Source organism: Cnephaeus nilssonii (assembly GCF_951640355.1).
Source record: "Cnephaeus nilssonii genome assembly, chromosome: 9".
Classification (NCBI taxonomy): domain Eukaryota; kingdom Metazoa; phylum Chordata; class Mammalia; order Chiroptera; family Vespertilionidae; genus Cnephaeus; species Cnephaeus nilssonii.
Genome location: NC_137080.1, coordinates 97561379 through 97586975, shown reverse-complemented (window position 1 = coordinate 97586975; position 25597 = coordinate 97561379). Strand labels below are relative to the sequence as shown.

Here is a 25597-nt window from a genome sequence, read left to right as displayed (position 1 = left end):
CACGGAGCCCGCGCCATCTTGAAGGGGAAAGTGGATGTTATCGGAAGCCTGAAAATCCACAACTGCGGCTCCCTCCGAACAGCTGCGAGCCCCAGAACACCGGTCCCCAAGTGGCACAAACACGCGGGTTCAGAGGAGCTCTACACTCCACCACGGAGAGGTCAGATTTCGCCTGGAGTAAGGTGAGGTCTCTGGTCCCGGTGGGAGAGAGAAACGTGTGCACACTGCGGGAGCTGGAGGACCGGGGAAGTCTGCACCTAGAAAAGTCTGCGGCTGTTGGGGCTGGGTGATCCGTGAATGTGGAAGGGGGTCCTCAGAGCTGCTAACAGAAGGGATCTCTAAAAAGCAGCCCATTTTGATCTGATGCGGAGGGACAGCCTAAGAATGGTACCAGTGTGCCAGCTGCTTGGACCCAGGGGAGGGGGAAAAGACTGCACAGACGTGCACGCAGCCCCGAGTTCACACACTTACGCTTTTTTCCTCTTTAAATCCTTGCTTCTGATTGCTAAGCCCAATACATAGGATCACCCAGTTGGGGACACCCTGAGAGACTGCAGGGGAAAGTTGTTTTTCTGGAACCTGGGGATCAGAGCGGGGAATAACCATCAGAGAACCAGCTCTGGGGCAACCCACTCCCCCAAACCGGTACTGAGTGCCACAGGGAAAGCAGGATCTAAGCACTAGCTAGAGAGGACCTATAGACCCAGAGGTCAATCCAGAAACACCGCCACCCAGGGGCTGAATCACAAATAGACTCTTGTGTAAACACAAATAAAGAAATACAAGAAATGAAGACACACTGCCTGCTTGAAAATCACGACTGTGGCCTACAACACTGAGGAGCAGTGGAACGCAGGGGACTTCAATACTGTCCTGACTGGGAAACAGGCGTGCTACACAGAACAGTAGAGGAAGTGAATGACCTTCACTACTGCACATTTCTTTTATTTTTATTTATTTTATTTTATTTTTTCATCTTTTACTTAAGAAACTAATTTTTTTCTTTTTTCCTCAGTTGATTTTACCTTTTTAATTATTACATCTTTATTTTCAATCAGTATTATTACTACTGCTATTTTACCTTTTTTTTTTTAAGTCATTTTATTTCCTCTTTATTTTACTTTGGGATTAGTGTTCTACATTCTATTTTCATCTTTCCCTTAGCATCATTTTACTCTATCTCAACTCTACCTTCATGCCATCACTCACTTTTCCCCTTTTGTTGTCCTGTTTATCTTAACCCTTTCCTGCTTTAGATTTTCCCTAGTCTTTCTATTTATCCCTTGCTAAAATTTCACCCTTCTTATATATCTAATATCCAATCCATACACACCTCTCTCTTCGCTGTCTTAACTATAAAAAATTGTCTTTCTCTCTGTCCTTTTGTTGTTGTTTGCTTGAATGTTGATTATATCATTTTTTATGCTTGTTTGTAAGATTGTTTTGCTAATTCTTTTCTTTTGTTTTGTTTTTTTGTTTGTTTTGTTTTGTTTTTGTTTCTTTTTTGCTTCTGTTTTCCCTTGCCTCGCTTGATATTAGTTGTTGTTTGTAGTTTGTATTCATCTCCAGGTACTTGTTGCTGGCACTTGTTGGAATTAGTGGCTGTTCTATTGGAGTTTTCTCCCCATATATATAGTGTGTTCCCCTCTTCTTTTTCTCTTTCTTTTCTCTCTTACTTTTTTTTTTTCCTTTTCCCAATTTCATTTTGGCACTTCTTTCTTTTTTTTCTTTTCTCTTCTTCTTTCTCTCCTATCCTCCAATTTGCCTTTCTCTGGTGGTCACCTTTATTGGGGGTTATTAATATCGTGAATACATTTGTGTTCAGTGCCTTGTGCATTGTACCTGGTTGTGTTGTATTTTGTGCCTTTAAATCAATGCAGGAGAGAACTACATAACCAGACACCCAGAGAAGAGAGACCATGGGGAGACAAAGAAACAGCCCGCATATGAAAGAAAAGCAGGCATCACCAGAAAAGGAAGTAAACAAAATGGAGGCAAGCAACCTGTCAGAGAAAGAATTCAGAGAAATGGTCATAAGGTGGCTGAAAAAAATGGAAGACAAATTCGATAATATGAGTAAGAACCAAGAGGAGGAGAAACCAAGATGGCAGCATAGGTAAACACCTAAACTGCTGCCTCGCACAACAATATCAAAACTACAAGTAAAAGACAAAACGGACATCATCCAGAACCACAGGAAAGGTGGCTGAGTGAAAATTCTACAACTAGAAGCAAAGAGGAAAGCACATTGAGACTCAGAGGAGCTGCAAAAGGCTGAGGTATGCAGACGCGCACGCGCGGAGAGGACGGATGGCTGAGTGCACGGGTGGCTGAATGTGCAGCTGGCTTTCTAAAGCGGGAGGGAAACGGAAGCTCCCGACTGCACTGAACTCCAGTCCCGGGCGAGACGCTGGGAAACCAGACTCATTCGGGGGGAATCTGGACTGTCAGGAAGAGAAAGCACACTGAGACTAAGGGGAGCTGTGGAAAGCAGAGGTCTGGAGGCGCTTGCACACAGAGAGGACTGACTGCTGAATGCACGGGCGGCTGAGTGCGCGGCTGGCTTTCTAAAGCTGGAGGGAGACAGAAGCTCCCGACTGTGCTGAACTCCAGTTCCGGACGAGTTTCTGGGAACCCAGACTCATTAGGGGAGAAGCAGAATTATCTGGCAGCAGACAAAACTCGAGGGTGGCATTCTCTCAGAGGTGCTTGCAACGATTACCGAGGGACACTGAGACCCAGGGGCCTCTTAGGGCAGGGCTGACGGGAAACCAAGGCTGTCTCATCCGCTCTGAGATTCTGCCCCATCCAAGCTGAACACAGAGGATTTTGAAATTTTGCAACTCTTATCTCATAAGGCTGTCTCCAGCACAGAAGTTCTCCCATCATAGACACAGCTGATCCTCACAGCCAATTGGCCTGGAGGACAATTCCTCCCAGTGATACCAACAACAATCAAGACTTAACTACAACAAGGCTGTGCACACAGTCCACAAAGGGGTGCACCAAAAGTGTCCACCTCAGGTAACTGGGGAGGCTGAGCCACTGGGTCCTATAGGACACCTAGCACACAAAGCTACTCTACCAATTCAGGGTAGCAGCGAAAATGCGGAGACAAAGAAACAGGTCACAAATGAAAGAAATGGAGGAAAGCAAACAACTGGATATAGAGTTCAAAACCATGGAATTAATAGACATCTTCACATTTCACCCCAAAGCCATAGAATATACATTCTTCTCAAGTCACATGGGTCATTTTCAAAGATAGACCGTATGTTGGGACATAGGCAAAGTCTCTTCAAATTCAAGAAGATAGAAATCATATCAAGCATCTTCTCACATCACAGTGGCATAAAACTGGAAATCAACTACAATAAAAACAATCCAAAAATATCAAACACATGGAGACTAAACAGCATGCTATTAAACAATGACTGGGTTACCAGAGAGATCAAGGAAGAAATAAAAAACATCATGGCAACAAATGACAATGAAAACACAACAATCCAAAATCTATGGGACACAGCAAAAGTAGTCTTGAGAGGGAAGTTCATAGATCTACAAGCTTACTGCAAAAAACAAGAAACAATGGTAATAAATTACCTAACCCTACAACTCAAAGAGTTAGAAAGAAAGCAACAAGAAAAGCCCAGGGTAAGCAGAAGGAAGGAAATAATAAAGATCAGAGTGGAGATAAACGACATAGAGACCAAAAAACAATACATAGAGATCAACAAAACCAATAGCTGGTTCTTTGAAAGGATAAACAAGATTGATGAACCTCTAGCCAGGCTCACCAAGAAGCAAAGAGAGAGGGCCCAAATAAACAAAATCAGAAATGAAAGAGGAGAAATAACAACAGACCCCACCGAAATACAAAGGATGGTTAAAAAATACTATGAGAAACTCTATTCCAAGAAACTGGACAACCTGGAGGAAATGGACATATTCCTAGAAAAATATAACCTTCCAAAACTCAATCAGGAAGAATCTAAACATCTCAATAGGCCAATAACTATGGAAGAAATTGAAGCAGTCATCAAAAAGCTTCCAGAAAACAAAAGCCTGGGGCCAGACGGCTTCACAGGAGAGTTTTACCAAACATTCAAGGAAGAACTAAAACCTATCCTCCTCAGACTATTCCAAAAAAATCAAGATGAAGGAACACTTACAAGCTCCTTCTATGAAGCCAGCATCACCCTAATACCAAAACCAGATAAAGACAACACAATGAAAGAGAATTACAGGCCAATATCCCTCAGGAACATAATGCCAAAATCCTCAACAAAATTCTAGCAAATTGGATCTAGCAGTACATCAGAAAGATCATACACCATGACCAAGTAGGATTTATCCCAGGATACAAGGATGGTACAATATCTGCAAATCAATAAATGTGATACATCACATAAACAAATTGAGAGATAAAAATCACAGAGTCATATCAATTGATGCAGAAAAAGCATTTGACAAAATCCAACACCCTTTTTTGATAAAAACTCTCAACGAGGTGGGAATAGAAGGATCATAACTCAACATCATGAAAGCCTTATACGACAAACCTACAGCGAACATCATACTCAATGGGCAAAAACTAAAACCATTTCCCATAAGAACAGGACAAGATAGGGATGCTCACTCTCACCACTCCTGTTTGACATAGTACTGGAAGTATTAGCCATTGCAATTAGACAAGAAGAAAAAATAAAAGGCATCCAAATTGGAAAAGAAGAAGTAAAGCTGTCCTTATTTGCAGATGACATGATATTGTATATAAAATACCCGAAAGACTCCATCAAAAAACTATTAGACTTAAAAAATGAATTCGGCAATGTAGCAGGATACAAAATTAACGCCAAGAAATCTATGGCATTTCTATACACCAATAGTGAACTTACAGATAAAGAGACTAAAAAAGCAATCCCTTTTATCACCGCACCAAAAAAATTAAGATACCTAGGAATAGACTTAACTAAGGAGGTGAAAGACCTATACGCGGAAAACTACAGGACACTGAAAAAAGAGATAGAGGAAGACGTAAACAGATGGAAGAACATACCATGTTCATGGATTGGTAGAATCAACATCATTAAAATGTCCATGCTACCCAAAGCAATCTATAGATTCAATGCACTCCCCATTAAAATACCAACGGCATATTTCACAGACCTAGAAAGAACTCTGCAAAAATTCATCTGGAATAAAAAAAGACCCCGAATAGCCACAGCAATCCTGAGAAAGACGAACAAAGTAGGTGGGATCTCAATACCAGATTTCAAGCTGTATTACAAAGCCACTATTCTTCAAACAGCCTGGTACTGGCACAAGAACAGACATATAGATCAATGGAATAGAATAGAGAATCCAGATATCAACCCAAACCACTATGCTCAATTAATATTTGACAAAGGAGGCATGCACATACAATGGAGTCAAGACAGTCTCTTCAATAAATGGTGTTGGGAAAATTGGACAGATACATGCAAAAAAAAATGAAACTAGACCACCAACTTACACCATACACAAAAATAAATTCAAAATGGATAAAGGACTTAAACATAAGACGGGAAACTACAAAAATACTAGAGGAATCCACAAGCAGAGAAATCTCAGACATATGCCGAAGCAATTTCTTCACCGATACCGCTCCTAGGGCAATGGAAACTAAAGAGAAAATAAACAAATGGGACTACATCAAAATAAAAAGCTTTTGTACAGCAAAAGAAACCATCAACAAAACAACAAGAAAGCCCACTGTATGGGAGAACATATTTGCAAATGATATCACTGATCAAGGTTTAATCTCCAACATCTACAGGGAACTTATACAACTTAATAAAAGGAAGATAAATGATCCAATAAAAAATGGACAACGGACCTAAATAGAATCTTTTCGAAAGAAGACAGAAGGAAGGCCAAGAGCCTCATGAAAACATGCTAAAAGTCACTAATTATCTGAGAGATGCAAATCAAAATGACAATGCGGTACCATCTCACACCTGTCAGAATGGCAATCATCAACAAATCAACAAACGACAAGTGCTGACGAGGATGCGGAGAAAAAGGAACCCTCGTGCACTGCTGGTGGGAACGCAGACTGGTGCAGCCACTGTGGAGAACAGTATGGAGTTTCCTCAAAACACTAAAAATGGAACTCCCATTTGACCCAGTAATCCCACTTCTAGGAATATATCCCAAGAAACTAGAAACACCAATCAGAAAGAATATATGCACCCCTATGTTCATAGCAGCACAATTCACCATAGCTAAGATTTGGAAACAGCCTAAATGCCCATCAGCAGATGACTGGATCAGAAAACTATGGTACATCTACACAATGGAATACTTTGCTGCTATAAAAAGAAGGAATTCTTACCATTTGCAGCAACCTGGATGGAATTGGAGAACATTATGCTAAGTGAAATAAGCCAGGCAATGAAAGAAAAATCCCACATGATCTCACTCATTTATGGATAATAAAGAACATTATAACCTGATGAACAAAAAGACAGATACAGAGGCAGAAAAGCACTGAACAGACTGTCAAATTACAGCGGGAAGCCTGGGGAGTGTTGGGGAGGGGGGGAAAGAGATCAACCAAAGGACTTGTATGCATGCATATATGCACACCAATGGACACAAGACACTGGGGGGTGGGATGAGGGCATGCGACAGGGGGTAGGGGAGGCTGCGGGAAGGTCAATGGGGGGAAAAAAGGAGATATATGTACTAATATATGTAATAATTAAACAATATGAAAAATAATAGTAATATCTAAGACCAAAAGCTCGATTTTCCTCACTCCCTAACACTTCCCAGCACATAAGACTGAATCCTTAAAATCACCTTAGACTCTTTCAAATCACCAAATTTCTTTTTTTTCTTTTCTTTTCTTTTTTTGGTTGCCTGTATGGGGATCGAACCCGCGACCTTGGCGTTATCAAATCACCAAATTTCTTATTCTTTTGTTGAAATGCTTTATTAATACCATGCCTCCCTACACAGAATACTGTTAATAGTAATAACAACAGCTGACGTTTACAACGTCTGTAAGCACCAGGCACTTTTCTAAGGTACATGCATCACTTACTTCGCCTTTAAATGAGGTGCATGGCCCTTTTAGAAATAAGGAAACAGGCACAGGAAAGTCCAGCTGCGCAGCAGCACCCACAGCCCGAGTCCCTGAGCCGGTGCCGCCCCGCGCCCAGGCCTCGCAGGCGCCGCCGAGAGGACAGCAGCGGGCTGAGGCTTGTTAAAATAATTTTTGATTGACTTTTTAGAGCGCGAGGGAGAGAGAGAAACATCAATTTGCTGTTCCACTTATATATACATCCTTGGGATGCTTTTATGTGCCCTGGCCGGAGATCAAACCCACAACCTTACATACCAGGACAACGCTCTAACCAACTGGGCCACCGGGCAGGGTCCCCGTGCCCTTCGGCCTCCAGGTCCATCCACTCTGCCGTTCAAAGTAATCACTGTCAGCAGGCCACCCAGCAGGCAGGGCCTCACCCGCTCCCACGCTGTGCCCCTCCCCACACGGGCCCGGCGCTGCTGGCACCACTGAGCCCACATAACTAGCTACCAGAAACAGCTCCGCTTGGGCCAGCAAAGGTATGGCTGCCGCTTTTCAAATAAAAATGTTACTAGGCAGCTCAAGGAAAACAGAACAATAATTCCATAACCCATAGAAATTAGTGAAGTAACCAAGTTCAAATTCATGAAACTAATTTTTTAACAGCCCTGTCTGGCAGTTCCTACATGTAGGAGTGGATGCTCAACAGAGACCTAAAATGTATATAATGAGGTAAGTTTTATTTTGTATTTTCTCCAGATCTGTGGGACCTGTATTGCTGTCAGAATTTACTCATTTAGCCCAGCCTCGTTGGCTCAGTGGATAGAGCCTCCACCCACAGATTGAAGGGTCCCGGGTTCAATTTCTGTCAAGGGCGTGTACCTCAGTTGCAGGCTCGATCCCCAGCCCTGGTCAGGGTGGGTGAGGGAGACAACCAATCAATGTGTCTCTCCCCTTCCCTTCCACTCTCTCTAAACATCAATGGAAAAATATCCTCAGGTGAGGATTAACAACAACAACAAAAAGAATTTACTCATTGTACTCACAATCTTGCTCCCACCACCCACTGGCCCCTCTAGCACAGAGCCATCACCGTTCCCCAGAGCCGCTCTGCCCGCTGCGCACGGCTGGCTCCTCAGCCAGGGCTTCTCGGTGCCGGCAGACTGGCCTTTGCACGGGACAGCTCTCCGTTGCCGGGGACTGTCTGGGACAGGGTAGGGTGTTTGGGAAGCATCCCTGGCTTGTCCACTAGACAGCAGTTGTGACAACCAAAATCACCCCTAGACGTTGCAACCTCTGGTTGAAAACCACTGCTCTAACCAGAAAGAAGACCTCCACCCAAAATTCACTCTGCTCCAAAGCCCAGAAGTCCCTGCACCCCCTACCCACACCCCTGCTCTGGGCAGGGGCTCCCCAGCTCCCTGTTAGGAGGCAGAAGCCACAACTGGAAGGTTCTGGGCTCAGGGCACCAACAAGCCTTTCACTTCAGTTACAGCTCCTCCACTTCCCCAGGCTCTCGAGGACGACTCCCGGGTCAAGTGACCTTTCAGAATTTTCCCAGGGAACTTCCCAACCAAGATGCCTCACACACAGAACCCCTCAGAATGCCCCAGGACCGTGTCCATAGGCAGAGTCCACACGGCAAGCGGGCCTGCAAGCACAATCCACTGCCAGAATCAACTTCTCAAATCTCCTTTCTCTCGCTCAGAAAGTGTCAGCCAAGAAAAGCAGGAATTTTTTAGTCAGACTTCCTGGTTTCCCTGGAAGGTGATGGGGGCACAGGATTGGAGCGAGTCTGCCCACCAACGGTTCCATGGCCTGGGACAGTCCGTCACTACCCTCTCTGACTCTGTTTCCTAGCCTATAAAATGGGAATGAAAAACTGGCATGAGTACTGCTGTGAGGATCACTAAAATTATGTATCAAGCTCCTGGTTTACTACACAAAAGCAATTACTACCACAACTTTGTTTTAATGAGATATTTGGGGGCTTTATAACCATTAACTCACCCTCAGTTTGCTGCCCAAAGCAGGCATTCCAGACCTGGGACCGCCCTGGGCACAATAAGCAGACACTTAGGTAGTCCTGTCCAGCTCACCCAAGACTCTGTATTCCTTACGCTGTAGTGCCTTGCCCTGGCTGGTTTGGCTCAGTGGATAGAGCATTGGCCTTCGGATGGAAGGATCCCGGGTTCGATTCCAATCAAGGGCACATGCCTGGAATCCCCAGTAAGAGGTGTGCAAGAGGCAGCTGATCAATGACTCCCTCTCATCATTGATGTTTCCATCTCTCTCTCCCTCTCCCTTCCTCTCTGAAATAAGTAAAATTAAAAAAAAAAAAAAAAGATGTAGTGCCTCTTTCCCTCACATACTCACCTGTGGCCCTCACCTGCAGGGCTGGGGCTGAATGACTTCTAAAGTCCCTTTACACCTGAAATTCTAGAAGGATTATCCAAAAGAGAACTGCTGATTGAGCACCAGCCAGAAAAAAGCTTTGAAGTCACCAAGAAAATAAACTATATTCCTGCCCAGAATGGTGCTCCTTAAAGGTGTGCTTGCGTGTGCAGCATCTGTTATTATTAACACCTCTCCCTCAGCTCCCTTCTTGCCAACAACTCCTTGTTTCCATGGTAACAGCCCTTCCACTCATCAGACCACCCTCATCGCACCACCTCACTGCCTCTCTTTCTTGCCCAAGGAAGTCAGAGCAGAAGTGGAATCCAGAGGAAACACAATATAAACAAGTTCAAGGTGGGCACAGGCCGCCTGCTCCCCTCCCCTTCAAGGCTCCCTCCGTGCTCCCAGCCGCCCAGGTCTGGCCGCTAAGCCCCCACCTCTCACCATGTTGGAAATGCTGCGGGTGTTGGCAGGGTTCAGCATGACAATCTCGGTGGTGATGTGGCCCTCCACCGCCTCGGTCATCTCGTCCACTGTGCAGTTGATGGACGGGTCATAGGTCTTGAACCAATTGTCCGCGTACCACCCAATGAGGAACCACACGTACTTCTTCCCGAAGAGCCGCTCCTTGTACACCTGGGTGCAGAGGAGGGGGACTGGGTCTGCCATTGTTTTTTGGTCCTATCTCATGTGTCACTATCCAGCCTCTGGGGGATCAGGGAAGGGCAGAAATGACGACTGAAATCTACAGGTCTCAGGCGGGGAGTAGGAAAGGCTCGCCTCCTCCTCTAAGCTCCTCCCAGTCTCTATTTTCAAGTGGCCTCTTCCAGCCCGTAAGGAAAGACTGGGGCTACAGACCCCCCGGAAACACAGTGGTAGAAAAATGAGATCTGGAGAAAGTGTCATGTGTGTGAGAAGCCAAGAGATGGAGTCAGAGCCAACCGACGGGGACATACTATTAATCATCACCTCAGATCATCTGCTATCAACTTCAGCAGAGCCACGGGGGAGGTCCCAGCAGCGCCCAGGGCCAGAGCCCGCCCAGTCCCTCCCTCTCCAGATTCCAACTCCACCTCACAGAACACTTTGCGGGCTTCCGTCTCATAGAAAAGTCCCACGATGATGCGGGCGTCCTGGCGCTGTAGGAAGGAGGGAGAAACAGCTCCTGGGTGCCATGGCGATGCGGGACTCGCACGCTGTGGCCTCCCGCCCAGGGCGGTGTGCACGGTCTGTTCAGCAGGAGTGGGTGAATGTCGCCTGGAATGTGGAGATAAGCTTCCCAGGAGAGGCTACTGTCTCACAGAACCAAGATGAGGTGACTGATGCGGGCATCAGCCCACGCCAGGGGGGCCCCTACTGCAATCTCTACATGTATCAAACCCGCATGCTGGGCACCTTAAGCTTACACAATGTTATGTCAACTACATCTCAATGTAAAAACAGAAAACCCAACATCGCCCCACCGGCTCTTCTCACCAACCCACCACTGAGCCCCCGGGCCATTCCGGCCATCCCACCTTCAGGTTCTTGACGGGCACCGCTGGGTCTGAGAAGAAACTCTGGCGGAAAGTAATCTCAATTCCAGCCTCCTTCACTCGCTCCTCCAGATCGTCCAAAGTCTTCAGTGGGAATGGGACAGAAACACGGGTGCACAGCAGGTGAAGACCAGAGATCTGGCCTGGGATCGCACACCCACAAAGGAACGGCAGTGCGAACCACCCTCCGCCAACATCCTCTGGCCCGGGTGGGAGTGGTCGGAGGATGGCCCCGGAGTCTCGGGAGGTAGCTTCCAAGCAAGGATGTGCACGGGGAGCCCTCCTGCACCTCTGTGTCCGACAAGTCACCCACTCAGCCCTCTCACCACTGACAGCAAACATGGGGGAAGGAAACAGGAACCATAAAAGACAGGCAGGGCCTGGATAGACAGGATGATGTCAACCTCAATAGGCACGTGAGAGAAACCATGATGGCAGCATAGGTAAACACCTGAACTGCTGCCTCGCACAACCACTTCAAAACTACAACTAAAAGACAAAACCGTCATCATCCAGAACCACAGGAAGGCTGGCTGAGGGGAAATTCTACAACTAGAAGGAAAGAGGAAAGCACACTGAGACTCACAGGAGCTGCGGAAGGCAGAGGTACCAAGGTGTGCACGCACGCACTGGCAACCAAGTACGCGGCTGGCTTTTTTAATCTGGAGGGAGACACAAGCTCCCGACTGCTCTGAACTCCAGTTCCGGGCGAGACTCTGGGGACCCAGACTCATACGGAGAGGAACTGGACTGTCTGGCAGCGGGTGAAACTCGAGGGCGGCTTTCTCTCAGAGGTGCTTGCAGCGATTACCGAGGGACACTGAGACCTGGGGGTCTCTTAGGGTAGGGCTGAGGATCAGCCATAGCTGTTTGCTCCGCCCTGAGATTCCGCCCCATTCAAGCTGTGTGCAGAGGCTTTTGCATATGAATGGCCTGGTCCTTTGAAATCTAAACTTACCTAACAAACTGCAGCTGAGTCAGTGAGACACAGAACATCCAAAAGAAGGCCCAAGGCCCCACAACAGCTTGCATTGCTTCACAGCTGGGCCTCATCTGGGCACCTCCAAAACCCAAACAGAGAAGAGGAATCTGCAGATCTCTCCTTAGCTCCTGCTGGGTGGCCTCAGGCAGAGGCTAAATTAGCACCTCCTTGGAGAGCCAAGAGCCAGTGTACTCAGTGGTCAGAGTATGACCATCCAGATTACAAATCCTCAGATCCATAAGGGACACACTCAGGGGGCAGACTCAGTGAGCACCAAAGCCCCACTGAAGCAAGTCCTGCCCCATAAGGGTGTCTCCAGCACAGAAGTTCTTCCATTGTAGACATAGCTGATCCTCACAGCAAATTGGCCTGGAGGTCAAGTCCTCCCAGTGATACCAACAACAATCAAGGCTTACCTACAACAAGACTGTGCACACAGCCCACAAAGGGGTGCACCAAGAGTGTCTACCTCAGGTAACTGGGGAGGCTGAGCCACTGTGCCCTAAAGGACACCTAGCACACAAAGCCACTCTAACAACACAAGGAAGCAGCCAAAATGCAGAGACAAGAAACAGGTCACAAATGAAAGAAATGGAGGAAAGCAAACTACTGGATATAGAGTTCAAAACCACGGTTATAAGGTTTTTCAAGAATTTTCTAGAAAAGGCCGATAAATTTAGTGAGACCCTCAAGGATATGAAAAAGGACCAACTAGAAATTAAGCATACACTGACTGAAATAAAAAATAATATACAGAGATCCAACAGCAGACTAGAGAATCGCAAGAATCAAGTCAAAGATTTGAAATACAAAGAAGCAAAAAAACACCCAACCAGAAAGATAAAAAGAAAAAATAATTCAAAAATATGAAGATAGTGTAAGGAGCCTCTGGGACAACTTCAAGCGTACCAACATCAGAATTATGAGGGTGCCAGAAGAAGAGAGAGAGCAAGATACTGAAAACCTATTTGAAGAAATAGGTATTCAGTATCTTGCTCTCTCTCTTCTTCTGAAAACTTCCCCCACCTGGTGAAAGAAATAGACTTTAAGTCCAGGAAGCGCAGAAAACCCCAAACAAAAGGAAACCAAAGAGGACCACACAAAGACACATCATAATTAAAATGCCAAAAGCAAAAGACAAGGAGAGAATATTAAAAGCAGCAAGAGAAAAACAGTTAGTTACCTACAAGGGAGTACCCATATGATTGTCAGCTGATTTCTCAACAGAAACTATGCAGGCCAGACGGGAGTGGCAAGAAATATTCAAAGTGATGAATAGCAAGAACCTACAACCAAGATTACTCTACCCAGCAAAGCTATCATTCAGAATTGAAGGGCAGATAAAGAGCTTCACAGATAAGAAAAAGCTAAAGGAGTTCATCACCACCAAACCAGTATTATATGAAATGCTGGAGGGTATTCTTTAAGAAGAGGAAGAAGAAGAAAAAGGTAAAGATAAAAATTATGAACAACAAATACATATCTATCAACAAGTGAATCTAAAAATCAAGTGAATAAAAAACCTGATGAACAGAATAAACTGGTGAATATAATAGAATCAGGGGCATAGAAAGGGAGTGGACTGACAATTCTCGGGGGGAAAGGGGTATGGGTCGTGCAGGAAGAGACTGGACAAAAAGCGTACACCTATGGATGAGGACAGTGGGGTGGGGGTAAGGGCAGAGGGTGGGGTGGGAACCGGGTGGAGGGGAGCTATGGGGGGGGGGGGGGGAAAGGAAGAATTGTAATAATCTGAACAATAAAGATTTATTAAAAAAAAAAAAAGAGGCACATGAGCAGACAAAGGACAAAAATAGAGTGTCCTGAATCACTAAAAGATAGTGTGTGTGTGTGTGTGTGTGGGGGGGGGGGGGGGGGGTGTTAAAGGACCATGAAAGTGAGAGTAAAGAGAGGATTCAAAGAACAGAATAAAGGAGAAGAAACCCACTGTCTTCTCTCTCACAGAGCTCCCCTCCCCCTCCGCCTGGCCTTGTCAGCATCCCCCAGTCAGCTACCTGACCCATGTTCATACTTATCTTTCTGTCCCTGTCTCCTCTCCCCCTCTCCCTTCTCTACCTCTCTCTGTCTCTGTCTCCATCTTTCTCTCCCTCTCTCTCCCTCGCCATGCTGGTGCCATCTTCATAGCTCCACCCTCTGCTCCCATCCACACACACACCAGCCCTTGGAGTGCCTCCGAATGTGCTACCTCCCTGGTTCCTGTCGCAGATTTTCTCCCTTATTGTGTCCCAACTTTGGAGTGAACCTACTTTAGTAGAACTGGGTCATTTGGGGACTACCTGTCTGGGGAACAAAGCATCAAAGGGGGGGAGCCCTATAACCAGAAAGTTGAAGGATCCTTAAAATTCAACGAGCTCATTCCTCTGGCATAGAAAGAACATGCCCTCAGCCCCGGGGAATGTGTTCTCTTGTGACAAAGAACCCAGGGCTCTCCCAGAATGAGTCCCAGGTCACCCCTTTCCGCCCGTGCCCAGCGCCCCTCACCGACGTGAAGACTTCGGTGGTCTGCTGGATGGTGGCGATCTTCTTCCAGCCCCACTTCTCAAACAGCTTCACGCGGGTGGGGTTGTGCAGGGTGGCCGAGGGGTGAGTGCGGAAGAACGTGGGAAAGCGCTGCCGGTTGGACAGGGCGGGGGAGCTGGAGCCGTAGGAGAGCTGCGGGGGCAGGAGGAGGGCAACAGGGCGTCAGCCATGGGCCCGCCAACAGCCGCCAGAGTGTCTCCCACCCTGCCCGCCCTCTCCGAGCCCCCTCGGCCTCCGCCCCGGGCACCCATGGTCAGAGGCCTGCACGCCCTCGCAGTCTGACGCCAGCGCCTTCCAGTGGCGGCGAAGGGTGGGCCTGTGCCAGGAGGCGGATTAGTTCAGGTCTGCAAAGGGCTCTGAATCCTGGGAGCCATCCTCTAAAACACACCCCAAAAAACGGCTTGTCTTCTGACCCGACCCCTCTTACCACAATGAGATTCCACATCCTGGCGGCCTCTGCCACCAGCGTGGAGACCGAGCTGCAGCCGGGCATGAGGATGATCTTGATGGGGTCGTTGTAGAGCAGCTCGTACAGGTACTTGGTGGCCTGGCCTGGGTCACACTAAATGGGGGGGGGGGGGGAGGGGGACAGTGAGGGTCGGCTCTCCTAGCTCCTCCCATCCTTGCAACTCCTACTCCATTTTCCCCCAAAACCGAGTTACTTCCCCCAACTACCCACCCCTCCGCTGAACCCTTCTGTCATTATTGCCATGTTCTGCCTCTGAGCGTCGTTTCCTGTCTTCTCGGTTCCCCTCACCCGTTAAATAACTGCCTTCCAGCTGCTGCTTACCCACACCCTCTCCTCCACCCGCAGTACCGTGCCCCTACCCCTTCCCGCTCCGGCTCACCCAGACCCCGGCCACCTTCTCTCCAGCACGCCTGCTTCCTACCGCGTTCCTACGCCCCAACATCAACGGGTAGAAGAGTCCGAAGGAAATGGATAACCTCTCCCCACGTCCCAGGCAGCCTCCTCAAAGCCATTTTATGAAAGCCCCTCCCTCACATCTGCAAACTCCCTCTCTCCACCTTCCTTTTTCTCCCCCTTCTCTGTACTGGGCCGTGACAGAGAGCAGGAGCAGGTGCACTGGGGGCCAGCTCAGCAGCCAGCCTCCTGCTGGGCCTGACCTTTGATGGGTCCACAGAGAAAGAGACACTCAGGGGCAGCCGCGGGGGAAGAAACACGGATGAGGGGAGAACTGGGGAGAAGAAACAGAATGACTCTCAAGAAATGAGATGACTTTTAGGGGGGGCTGAGGAGAGGCAAGGGGATGGGAAAGTAACCACACAGAAAGCCTGAAAAGAAAAGGATGGGGGGCAGGGAAGCCGAGGCCCCTCACTGCCCGCTGCCGCCTGCGGAAAGATGACCTTTCAAAAGCCGCTGGAGCCCCAACGAAGCCAGTGGGGAGCCAGGCCGGAGGGACACAGACAGGAGGCTCAGTGGGGAGCCAGGCCGGAGGGACACAGACAGGAGGCTCAGTGGGGAGCCAGGCCGGAGGGACACAGGCAGGAGGCTCAGTGGGGAGCCAGTTGCAAGGAAATAAAGAAGGCCCCCCTAAAGCCTGCTCCCTCCCCACGAGGCCTGCCCGCGGGGCACTGTGGGGGCTCCGGGCAGTGGGGCTGGCAGTCTGAAGCGCCCACCTGCCCCCACGCCAAGGGCAGTGCTCAGTGCCCACTCAGTGGCTGGTTTTTGAAGGTGCTTTTTCCCTCCCACTCGGGCGTCTTTGTGTATCTTTCCCAGGATCTGTGGCCCCTGCCCCTGCCCCAGCTTCCCCACAGCTCCCCGCGCCCCTCCCCTTCCTGTCTGAAGGAAGGTGGTTAGGAACGAGGATATAGAACATGGAAGATACATACAAAGAGGGCAACGCGTGCTCCTCGAGGTCTCGTCCTTTGTGCCCACCTCCCCCCTGCTGCTCTCACCCCCCTCCCTCCCACACCCAAAGCAGCCGCAGGCTTCCTGCCCGGACTCCCACCTCCCAGCACCTCCTGGCTCCTCGCCTCTCTCTGCTCTCGCAAGGACCCAGATTTGCAGACAGGAAATGATACACCCTGTGTCTGCCTTTCCATCTCTCCCTGCTGCCTGGCTCCTTTCTCCTCCATCTCCCTTCCCTCAGGGCCCCCATCTGGGCCCCCACCTCCAGGGCCTCACCTGCTATGGTGGATGCATCTGCACCCCCTCACCCCCCCCCCACCAGGCGTCCTACCATAAAGTCTACCCCACCCTGGACTCCCACCTCCCATAGCCAAGTGCTTCTCTTGCTCTCTCCGGAGCTGGGCCTTCCCATCAGCTGACCGACCGCCTTCCCCCCTGCGGCTCCCGGTAACACTAACTCTCTTCCTGTGCCCTGTTGCTCTTCCCACTCACATCCGGGTTTAGCTGCACAGGCACCACAAGGGCGGGATTTCTTGGTAAAAAGCAGGTCCTTGGGATTCATCCCCAACCAAGGAGTCAGACTGTACGTTTAGCAACGCGCGGAGGTGATTCTTAGGAATACTGAAGTTGGAGAAGCACTGTCCGGGGACCCGAAGCTCCGGCCCCAAGCTCCGGACAGCCCTGCTCTCCCCACGTCTGCCCTCCTGGCTCACTTACCTGTGGCGAGGTGTGGATTAAAGCAGGAAGGTAAATGCTCAGCACACCCCAGGTTAGGTCGCCAGCCCTCCCCTGGGCTCTATTTCACTCCCCACCTCCCTTAAGTGGGCACAGGTCAGAGATCAGTGTGAGCGCAAGCCTCCCTCCTCCGGCCACAGCCTTGGGGGCCGCCCCTACCACACCCGGACCGACTGCCTTCCCATCCCGACTGCCTTCCCATCCCGGCGCCCGCCCCACTCTGCCCGCACCCTCTGAGAGGCCACCTGCTGTGACGCTGGGAAAACCTGCTCAAGACCCAAGCTCCCAGGCATGCCAGCTCTCACTGCCCCCTCCTCCCTGCCCCCAGGACCCCCCTCCTGCCCCGTCTGCTGCTGGACCCTGCTCCCCGCCCCCGCCCCCGCCCCCGCCCCCACCACTGCGGGGCTCCCTGTGGGCCTCTAATCCAGTTCATCCTCCCGGCTCTCTGACCACGAATGGGCCTCCCAGCCACACACTGCACAACCACAGCCACAGCCACACACTGCACAGCCACAGCCACAGCCACAGCCACACACTGCACAACCACAGCCACAGCCACACACTGCACAGCCACAGCCACAGCCACAGCCACAGCCACAGCCACAGCCACAGCCACACACTGCACAGCCACAGCCACAGCCACACACTGCACAGCCACAGCCACAGCCACAGCCACAGCCACAGCCACACACTGCACAGCCACAGCCACAGCCACAGCCACAGCCACAGCCACAGCCACAGCCCAGGCGTCCTGCGCCGGCCGGGCTGGAGGGACTCACAGCGACCCTTCTGGTTTTGGGGATGAACGAACTCCAGAGCCCAAGTCTCTCAAAATGTTCTTCATTCGGCCCCTTTTCCTTCCAGCTCCAACCTGATGCCTTGTTCCCGCGGTGAATGCAACCCCATCCATTTCCTACCTGACACCCCCCCACACACCCATCCCAGGGTTAGCTCACTCCCCAGAGGACCAGGATCAGCTGGCACCCTAAACCATCCAGCTTCCCCAAACCCAAGCGCGTCCCTCCGTGGGTCTCTGAGAGCAGAAGGGTCTGCCTTGCAGCAGGATTAACCACCGAGAACCCCTAAACCCTCATCCTCAACCCCCAGCCCCCGTGACTCCCACGCTCCTGCACTCCCAGCCCTTCTCCCGTTCTCCCGCTGGTCACACGTGGGAGGGGTCAGGCCGGAACCAAGTGGTTGGACTGAAGCCCCCTGCCCGCCACCCCCCCCCCCCCCCCCGGCCCCAGGGCTACCTGGCTGTCGTGGTGGATGAGCTTGAGCTCATAGTCCGGCAGGATGTCCCTGCGGCTGTTCACGTCCTCCAGCGCCATCTCCACGGCCGGCTGGCAGGCCTGGCCCCCGGGCCAGCCCCCGCTCATGGGAAACAGCGCCCCGATGTACACTGCGCGCCGTTCTGCAGAGGGGCGCGGGGGGACCCGCGGATGAGGCCGCGGGAGGTGGGGCGAGTGGGAGGCCCACACCGCCGGAGCCACCCCCACCGCCAGCGCCACCAGCAGCGGCAGCGGCCACCGCACCAGGGGAGAGGCGCCCCCCAGACCCATGGCGGGGAGGGGGCGGGAGGCCGCGGCGGGGGGCGCGCGCTCAGGGCGCACACTGGTCCTGGGGAGGCGCCTCCATCCCCGGCTGCGTGGGGCGGAGGGGGCCAGGGCCTCGGGGAGGCAGGGAAGATGGGCTCCCCACGCCCCCGGCTCCAGCTCCGGCTCTGCCGCCGCCGCGGACTCTCCTCGCGGACTGACCGACCGACCCGGGTGGGGGGATGCGGCGGGGAGGGGCTCTGACGTCACGGAGGCTCGCGGCGGGGGCGGGGGTTGAGGTGGGAAGAGGGGGGCGGGGAAGGAGGCGGGCTCTGCGGACGCAAGGACCCGGGAGGCGAGAGGAGCGGAGGGGAGGGGAGGGGAGGGGCTGGAGGGAGAAGGCGACCCCCTGGGAGGAGGAAAGTGCGTGGAGGGGCGTGGGGGGCAGGAAGGAGGGGAGCAGCGCGCCGTGCAGGATGGCGGAGGGAGCGGGGAGGAGAGCGGAGGGGAAGGGGGGGAGGCGGGGGAGGGAGGCGGGGGAGGGGCCGGGCCACAGAGTGGGGGGTTGCTGGGAGCGTGGTGGGGGAGGAGGGGAGGGAGCGCGCCGGGAAGGGTTCTGGAACCAGACAGCTGGGGGGAGCAGGGGGAGCGGTGGGGGGAAGTGGGACGGAACGGGAGGGGCCGAGGCGAGAGGGGGAGCAGGGGGGCGGCTGGGGAAGCCGAGGAGGGGCGGGCGTCCTCAGGTGAAGGCCGGGCAGGAAGGTGCTGGATCGGGAGCCGGGGGAGGACGGGGAGCCGGGTCTCTGCGCCCTGCCGGGGCCCTGCCGGGGCCGGGGAGTCGGGGAGAAGGCGGCGCCGGGGAGTGCAGCCGAGCGGGGAGGCGGCCGCGCAGAAAACCGGGCCTGGAGGCGGGAACCCGGCGGGACAGGGGCTGCTGCGAACGGGGTGGGGGTGGGGGGGCCCGGATCCCATCGCCTCGGCAGAAGCCGGTCGCGGGTGGAGAGGGGCGGGGTGGGCGCGTGGGGCTTTCCTCTCACCTGAGTGCGGCGTTCGGGTCACTGGCAGCGGGAGAGACGGGATCAGAGAAGAGTTACCACGGCGCCCGGCTTCCCCGGCCTCACCCCCAGCCCCCCACACCTGTCCGGGCCGGAGGCGGGGGAGAGCGGGAGCCTGCCTCTGAGGGGAGGGTGCCTGGGGAGGAGAGCGAGGCGGACTGTGGGTCAGGACTTGGGTCTGTGTGGGGTTTTCGTAGGACGACAGAATTTGAGACAGAAATGCCTACAGCTAAGACATGGGCAGATCCTGATTGGTGGAACCTAAATATTACAAATTGTGGGGGTCTCGCTTTAAGAGAAAACAATTACAAACACAATTGCTTTTAAGCTATTGCTGTTAAAATATCCCATGCATTTTACAAAAAACCTGTGGCCACGCGGACACACTGTCAGAGCACAAGGCCCCGAAGCTGCCTCATTCCCCCGCGGCTAATCCAGCCTCGAGGGACTCCCTCCTACCTGCCAGGAGTGACAAACGGCAGCAGAACAATTAAGTGAGAAGCGGAGGGTCGGAAAGAGTCGACCAGGGCAGAGGAGGCGAAGGTGGGCCTGCACCCCAGGGGAGGAGCTGCGGGGCGGTGGGGTGCCCAGGGGCCGGAAGGGCCGGGCTGTCTGCGGGGCAGGGGCTCCTCCTCGTGCTGACAGTTCGGCCCAGTTTTAAGCCTTTTTAATTTTATCCTGATAACTTTCCGCCCATGTATTCTTCCCAATCTTAACTTCTCTAAGTATGATGTGATTTATTTCTGAGTCCGTACAATAATCCAGTTATCCAATAAGTGGGGAGGGGTCGGTTTATGCATAGAAAGTTCGAAGTTAGAAAGGGCCTGGGGCTAGGGAAAACGGGGGAATTTAAACCTTAAGGAGGGTGCCGGAGGGTGAGGCTCCTAATGGAGAAGAGAAAAGGTGAGGCCAAGCACCGGGAGCAGGAGACGGAAGAGGAAGGCACATGGAGGAAGCTCCACCCAGCACCGGCTCCGAGGGAGCGGCTGCGGGGGGCCCGGGGCCGTCGGTGGGTGAGGAAGAAGCTGGGCCTTGGCCTCCGCCTCCCCAGAGCCCTCCTCCTCCCGCTCCCAGCTCAGGCGGCGGCTCCCTCACCCTGGCAGCGGGGCTTGGGGCTGCTCCACTGGCCCTGACTGCAGGCGCTGCGGGAGGCCCCCACCAGATGGAAGTCAGGGTCACACCGAAAGTCCACCCGGGCTCCGTCCAGGGCTGGGAGGTCCCCGCCCGTCAGGAACACCTTCCCATTTTCCAGCATCAGATATGACCTGGAGCAGATTCGGACTGTGGAGAGACAGGAACAGAGGCCGGTGAGAAGGCTGCTGCCCCTCGGAGAGCGGGCGGCTCGGCGTGCACGGGCCCGAGCATCCCGCAGAGCAGGGAGCGAGCGGAAAGGCCCAGCCCGGCTTCCAGGCCCCGCAGCAGCCCCAGGCCCCGGAGGAAAGGCGGCACCGCCGAGCAGGAGCCCGAGAGGGCGCTGTCAGCACGCAAAGGGCGCTCTCCAGTGGGCGGTGCCGGCGGCGGCGGGCGGGCGGTGACTTCAGCTGCAGTCACATTTGCCTTTTGTATTTTACGTGCCTTGTGTTCACGCTAGACTGGACTCTCTCCTGGGTGTGCAGTCTCCGCATTAGAGACAGGTATTCGGAAATGTGATCAATCATTTTAGAATGTTTTTGCATCATCTGCCACCAATAAGCCTTGAAGAGAATGGACTCACAAGATGGAGAACCGGGCTATGGCCTCGATGTGCGGTGTCCAGAGGAGGGGAGGGGCCCTGGACTGCAGGCTGTCGCGGCTGCCTCACCGCGCACAGCAGGGCCCGCCGACAGGCATGTGCGCACCGGCCGGAGCCCGGTGTGGCTGGCGGGGCGGCGAGAGGCTCGGTCCTGACCGGGGGGCACTCACCACAGCGGCTGGGGGTGTCCATCTCCGTCCAGGAGCCGTTGGCCAGGCACTTGCGGACCTTGGGCCCCACCACCTCGCGCTCTCCGCGGCACACGTACTCGATCTCGTAGTCCACGGGCAGGAAGCTGATGGCCTTCACCTGGTCCCGAGTCAGGCCCCGGTACCGGATGCCCCCTTCCCAGGGCGGGTGTATGATCTGGCAGCCTGCGGGGAGGCGGGGAGGCGCGGGGCGGAGAGGCTCGGGCGGGGTCCCAGGGCCGGGAGGACGGGGGGGGGGGGGGGGGGGGGGAGGCGGACGGTACCGAGCAGAACTCGGCTCAGAGTCCGGAGCCCACAAGTGGGGAGGGAAGGAGCGGTCGGGTGCGGAGAAAAGTGACTGAGAGATGGGGGGGGGGGGGGGGTGCTGAGCGGGGTGAGCGGGGTGAGAGGCGCCCACAGGCCCGGGAGCACCAGGGAAGGGCAGGGCTGGTGGCGACGGGGCCGGAGCGGGCGGAGCCGAGGCGTCGCGCGGGCGACGGGGTGGCCGAAGGGCAGCGGGGATACAGGGCGGCCCGGCTGGCGGGACGGGGACCCAGAGGGGTGGGGGTGGGGTGCACCTTCCGCGCTGGCGTTGGGGGTCTGCGCCCCGCCCGCGCCCTGCGGGCCGAGGAACAGCAGCAGCAGCAGCAGCGGCGGCGGCGGCGGCATCTGAGCGAGAGGCGGCGGCGTGAGCCCCGCGGGGCCGGCACTGCGCCCCGGGCCGGGCCGGCCTCCCCGTAGCCTCCGGGCTCCGACCCGCGGCGCCGGAACGGGAGGCTCCGGCGAGGAGGCGGGGGCGGCGCCGGGCGGCCCGGGGCGAGGGGATCGCCGCCCCACCGCCCGCAGCCGCCCCGGGCCTCCGCCCTCGCGGGGCTCCACCTCCCGCCCCCGCCCCGCCCGGCCCGGCTCTTACCTCGGCGCCGGCCCAGCTCCCCGCGGTCCCCGCCTCAAGGCCCAAGCCCGGCCGCTCCTCCCCGCTCCCCGCGTCTCTCCCCCGCCTTCCTCTTCTCCGCCTTCCCCTCCTCCCGACCCTCCGGCCCTGGAGCCCGGGCGCCGCCCGGCCCGGCTCTCAGCCTCCTCTCGTTTCCCGACCCCACCCCCGTCTCCTTCCCCGCGGCGGCGGCCGTGGGAGCGGGGAGCCCGGAGCGAAGGAGGCGGTGCCGGGGACCGGGGACGCTCGGGCGGAGGGGAGGGGAGAGGGAGGGCTCGGAGGGAGGCCGGGCGGGGGAAGACGGGGGAGAGCGGCGAGGGCCCTCCCACTGCCCGGCCCGGCCCGGCGCCCCGCCCACCGCGGGGAGGCGCGCGCTCGGCGGGGCCTGCGGCGCGGGAGCCGGACTGGCGCGGGGCCGGGAGCGGGGCTCCGGCGGCGCAGGGCGGTGCACCGAGGGAGGCCGCTCGGATCCGGGTGAGGCGAGAGGCGACGGGCCCGGAGGCGCCGGAGGCGGAGGGGAGGGGAGACGTCTGGGCCGAGCGGCGGGAGCGCGCCGGGAGGGGGCGGGGACTGAGAGCCGGGGCCGGGGCCCGTTCGCCCCGCATCGCTGCTCGGACTGGAAGCCGAGACGGAGGGGGCTACCGCGGGGAGAAAGGAGACCGTCGGAGGCCTTTAAACCCGCAGAGACAGGAGTCTCCCCGAGAGGGCGGGAGCCGCATCGTCTCGGTCCCGCGGGGCCATCGGTGCTTCCCGGCGGAGGAACGGCCGGCCGCTCGGGAGCCGGGGAGCGCGGGCCTCGGGGCCCTGGGCCGGGGAGGCGCCCGGAGCCCCTGCGCGGGGCTTTGGGAGAGGAGCCGGCGTCCGCTGGGCCCGCGAGGGGCGGGCGAACCAAGCCCTGTGGGCCCATCAGCACCGAGGGGCGCAGCCTTGAACCTTTTCATCACGAACGTTTTGTGACGCCCGCCTCCCTGTGCTGGTTTGAAACCCGTCGGTACTACCACCCGCCTGCATACGGGCAGCTTTCAGAGAACATGGAGGTGACAAAACGTGATTTGTAGTAAAATAACAGGCACACTCTGTGCCGGTGAGCGCCCAGGCCTGACTGCCCGGCCGTGCGCTCGTCCCCTCGGCGCCCAGATGAGGAGGCGTCGCGCGCTCCTGGCGGCCACCGCGCTGCAGTCACCGCTGTAACCATTCCTGGAAAGTTCACTGGGCATGAAAACCGGCTTTCGGCCGTGTTAAATTTCAGACTCGGATCATTAAACATAGATTTCACCGACAGGAGCGGACGGCCCGGGACATCTGAGAACCTGGGCGAGGCAGTTCTTGTGCGGGTGCTCCGGAACACCTCACCCAGAGCCAGGGGCCGTCGCACCCCCTCGGGGGCTGCAATTACGAAAAGAAAGCCCACACATTGATAAAACGCGCCCTAGGGACTGGTTGAGAAGCACTCGGCTAGAAAATGGGCAGCAGAGAAGAAGTGGAGTCCGTGTGCGGCTCGGGTTGAGTGTCCACCTCTGAACCAGGAGGTCACGGTTCAGCTTCCATTCAGGGCCCAGGCTCAGGATGCTGCTCCATCCCCAGTGGGGGGCGTGCAGGAGGCAGCCGACCCATGATTCTCTCATCATGGATGTTTCTCTCCCTCTCCCTCTCTGAAATCAGTAAAAAATATTTTTTTAAAAAGAGAGTAGAGAGTGGGGCAGGGTTCTAACACTCAAAAGGACAGCCACCTCGCCACTGAGTGGCCGCCTCCTGGCGGGGCTGAGCCAGACTGGCCCAGGAGAGGGTCCTGTGGGTGGGAGGCTTCCTGGACGCGGCCTCTGTGCTCCTTCAGGCCCTGGCGGGGCTGAGAGCCAGAGGACACCCTTCCCGACCAGAGGGCCTCCCTGCCAGAGGGCCTCCCTGCAGGGGCGCAGCGGAGGGGGCTCTCCGGGGAACCCACAAAGAAGTTCCCAAGGTGCCTCATTCTGGCAGCTTGTCCGGCTTTCCTGGAGTCCTGCCTGAAATGAGGGCGTGGAATGATGGAAGCCCCTGGAAAGGAGGAATCTGTATTCTAGGCATTGAAAGTATCTTGGTGATGTTCATTACCAGCAGAAAAAGAAACACCCGGAATGTCCGAATCACAGATCCTGTTCAGTGCATTGGAATGCATCTACTCAAAGGAATAGTCATGAAAACATGTGTAAAAGAATATCTTCCCGCCATGGCTGGTGTGCTCAGTGGTTAGAGTGTCCGCCAGTGCACCCAAGGGAATGGGTTTGATTCCCGGTCAAAGTCAAGGGCGCGTTACTTGGGTTGAAGGTTCCTTCCCCAGCCTGAGGGGGAGGGGGGAGTGGAGGCAAAAAATCAATGTGCCTCATATCGATGTATCTTTTCCCCCCTCACCCTCTCTCTCTCGCCCCCTACTCCCTCCCTCCCTCCCTTCCACTCTGTCGAAAAGCAATGGGAAAATATCCTCAGGTGAGGAGTAACAAAAATAATTTTTTTAAAAGTATCTTCCAATGATATTAACATTGAAAAAAAGAGAATTTGAGAATAAAAAGGGTACAAAATCCATACCGCCGTAGCATATGTACGTTAAACAGCTGGAAGGAAACACATCACCATGTCAGCAGGGGCCCTCGGCGGCCGGAATTACCGCCACTTCTTTTGTCATGTTGGGTCAGTCTCTGTTCAAACGTCTTATGGGTGTTACCTTTACCTTTGCAGCCGTTTGTTGTTGTTAGTTTTTAGTTTTGGGTTCCATTAAACCTGAAGTGCTTTGAAATAGTGTGCCCGCACCTGTCACGTGGGCAGAAGCTCTAGTCATATTTACCGCACAAATGCTCAGCTTCTCCACCAGTAGCTACAACTCCCTCCTCCACTTTTCATCCTGCACTGTCACTTTCCAGATTCCTGGCCCACATATTCCTCAGGGACATGTATTGAGGTCCTTCCCCCACTGTTTGAGTATCGTAACCCCACCTTCCCCACGTCAGTCCGCTTCCTTCTTCCCCTTACACACAGACCCTCTCCCCCTTA

At 54.3% G+C, this 25597-nt stretch overlaps 2 protein-coding genes across 6 annotated transcripts in view; one reads left to right on the top strand and one right to left on the bottom strand.

Moving 5' to 3' along the window:
- Nucleotides 1–22695, bottom strand: part of GABBR1 (gamma-aminobutyric acid type B receptor subunit 1) — a 34017-nt gene extending 11322 nt beyond the window's left edge. For 2 of the 3 annotated variants that reach the window (XR_013814020.1, XM_079781233.1), the window contains exons 1-10: nucleotides 22559–22695; nucleotides 22224–22314; nucleotides 21628–21831; nucleotides 20821–21006; nucleotides 18389–19728; nucleotides 14958–15092; nucleotides 14492–14662; nucleotides 10990–11091; nucleotides 10546–10611; nucleotides 9917–10108 (exon numbers count right to left, since the gene is read on the bottom strand). Coding sequence is in view for 2 of the 3 variants with exons in the window: in XM_079781233.1 (XP_079637359.1) it covers nucleotides 9917–10108; nucleotides 10546–10611; nucleotides 10990–11091; nucleotides 14492–14662; nucleotides 14958–15092; nucleotides 18389–19728; nucleotides 20821–21006; nucleotides 21628–21831; nucleotides 22224–22314 (2487 nt within the window). In the remaining variant the exon portion in view is untranslated. The remainder of the gene's footprint in view (nucleotides 1–9916; nucleotides 10109–10545; nucleotides 10612–10989; nucleotides 11092–14491; nucleotides 14663–14957; nucleotides 15093–18388; nucleotides 19729–20820; nucleotides 21007–21627; nucleotides 21832–22223; nucleotides 22315–22558) is intronic. The other variant, XM_079781234.1, reaches the window with a different exon arrangement.
- Nucleotides 22696–22887: 192 nt separating this feature from the next.
- MOG (myelin oligodendrocyte glycoprotein) overlaps nucleotides 22888–25597 on the top strand; it is a gene marked incomplete at its 3' end in the record, with an annotated part of 51921 nt that continues 49211 nt past the window's right edge. For all 3 annotated transcript variants that reach the window (XM_079781239.1, XM_079781238.1, XM_079781237.1), the window contains exon 1: nucleotides 22888–23050. The remainder of the gene's footprint in view (nucleotides 23051–25597) is intronic.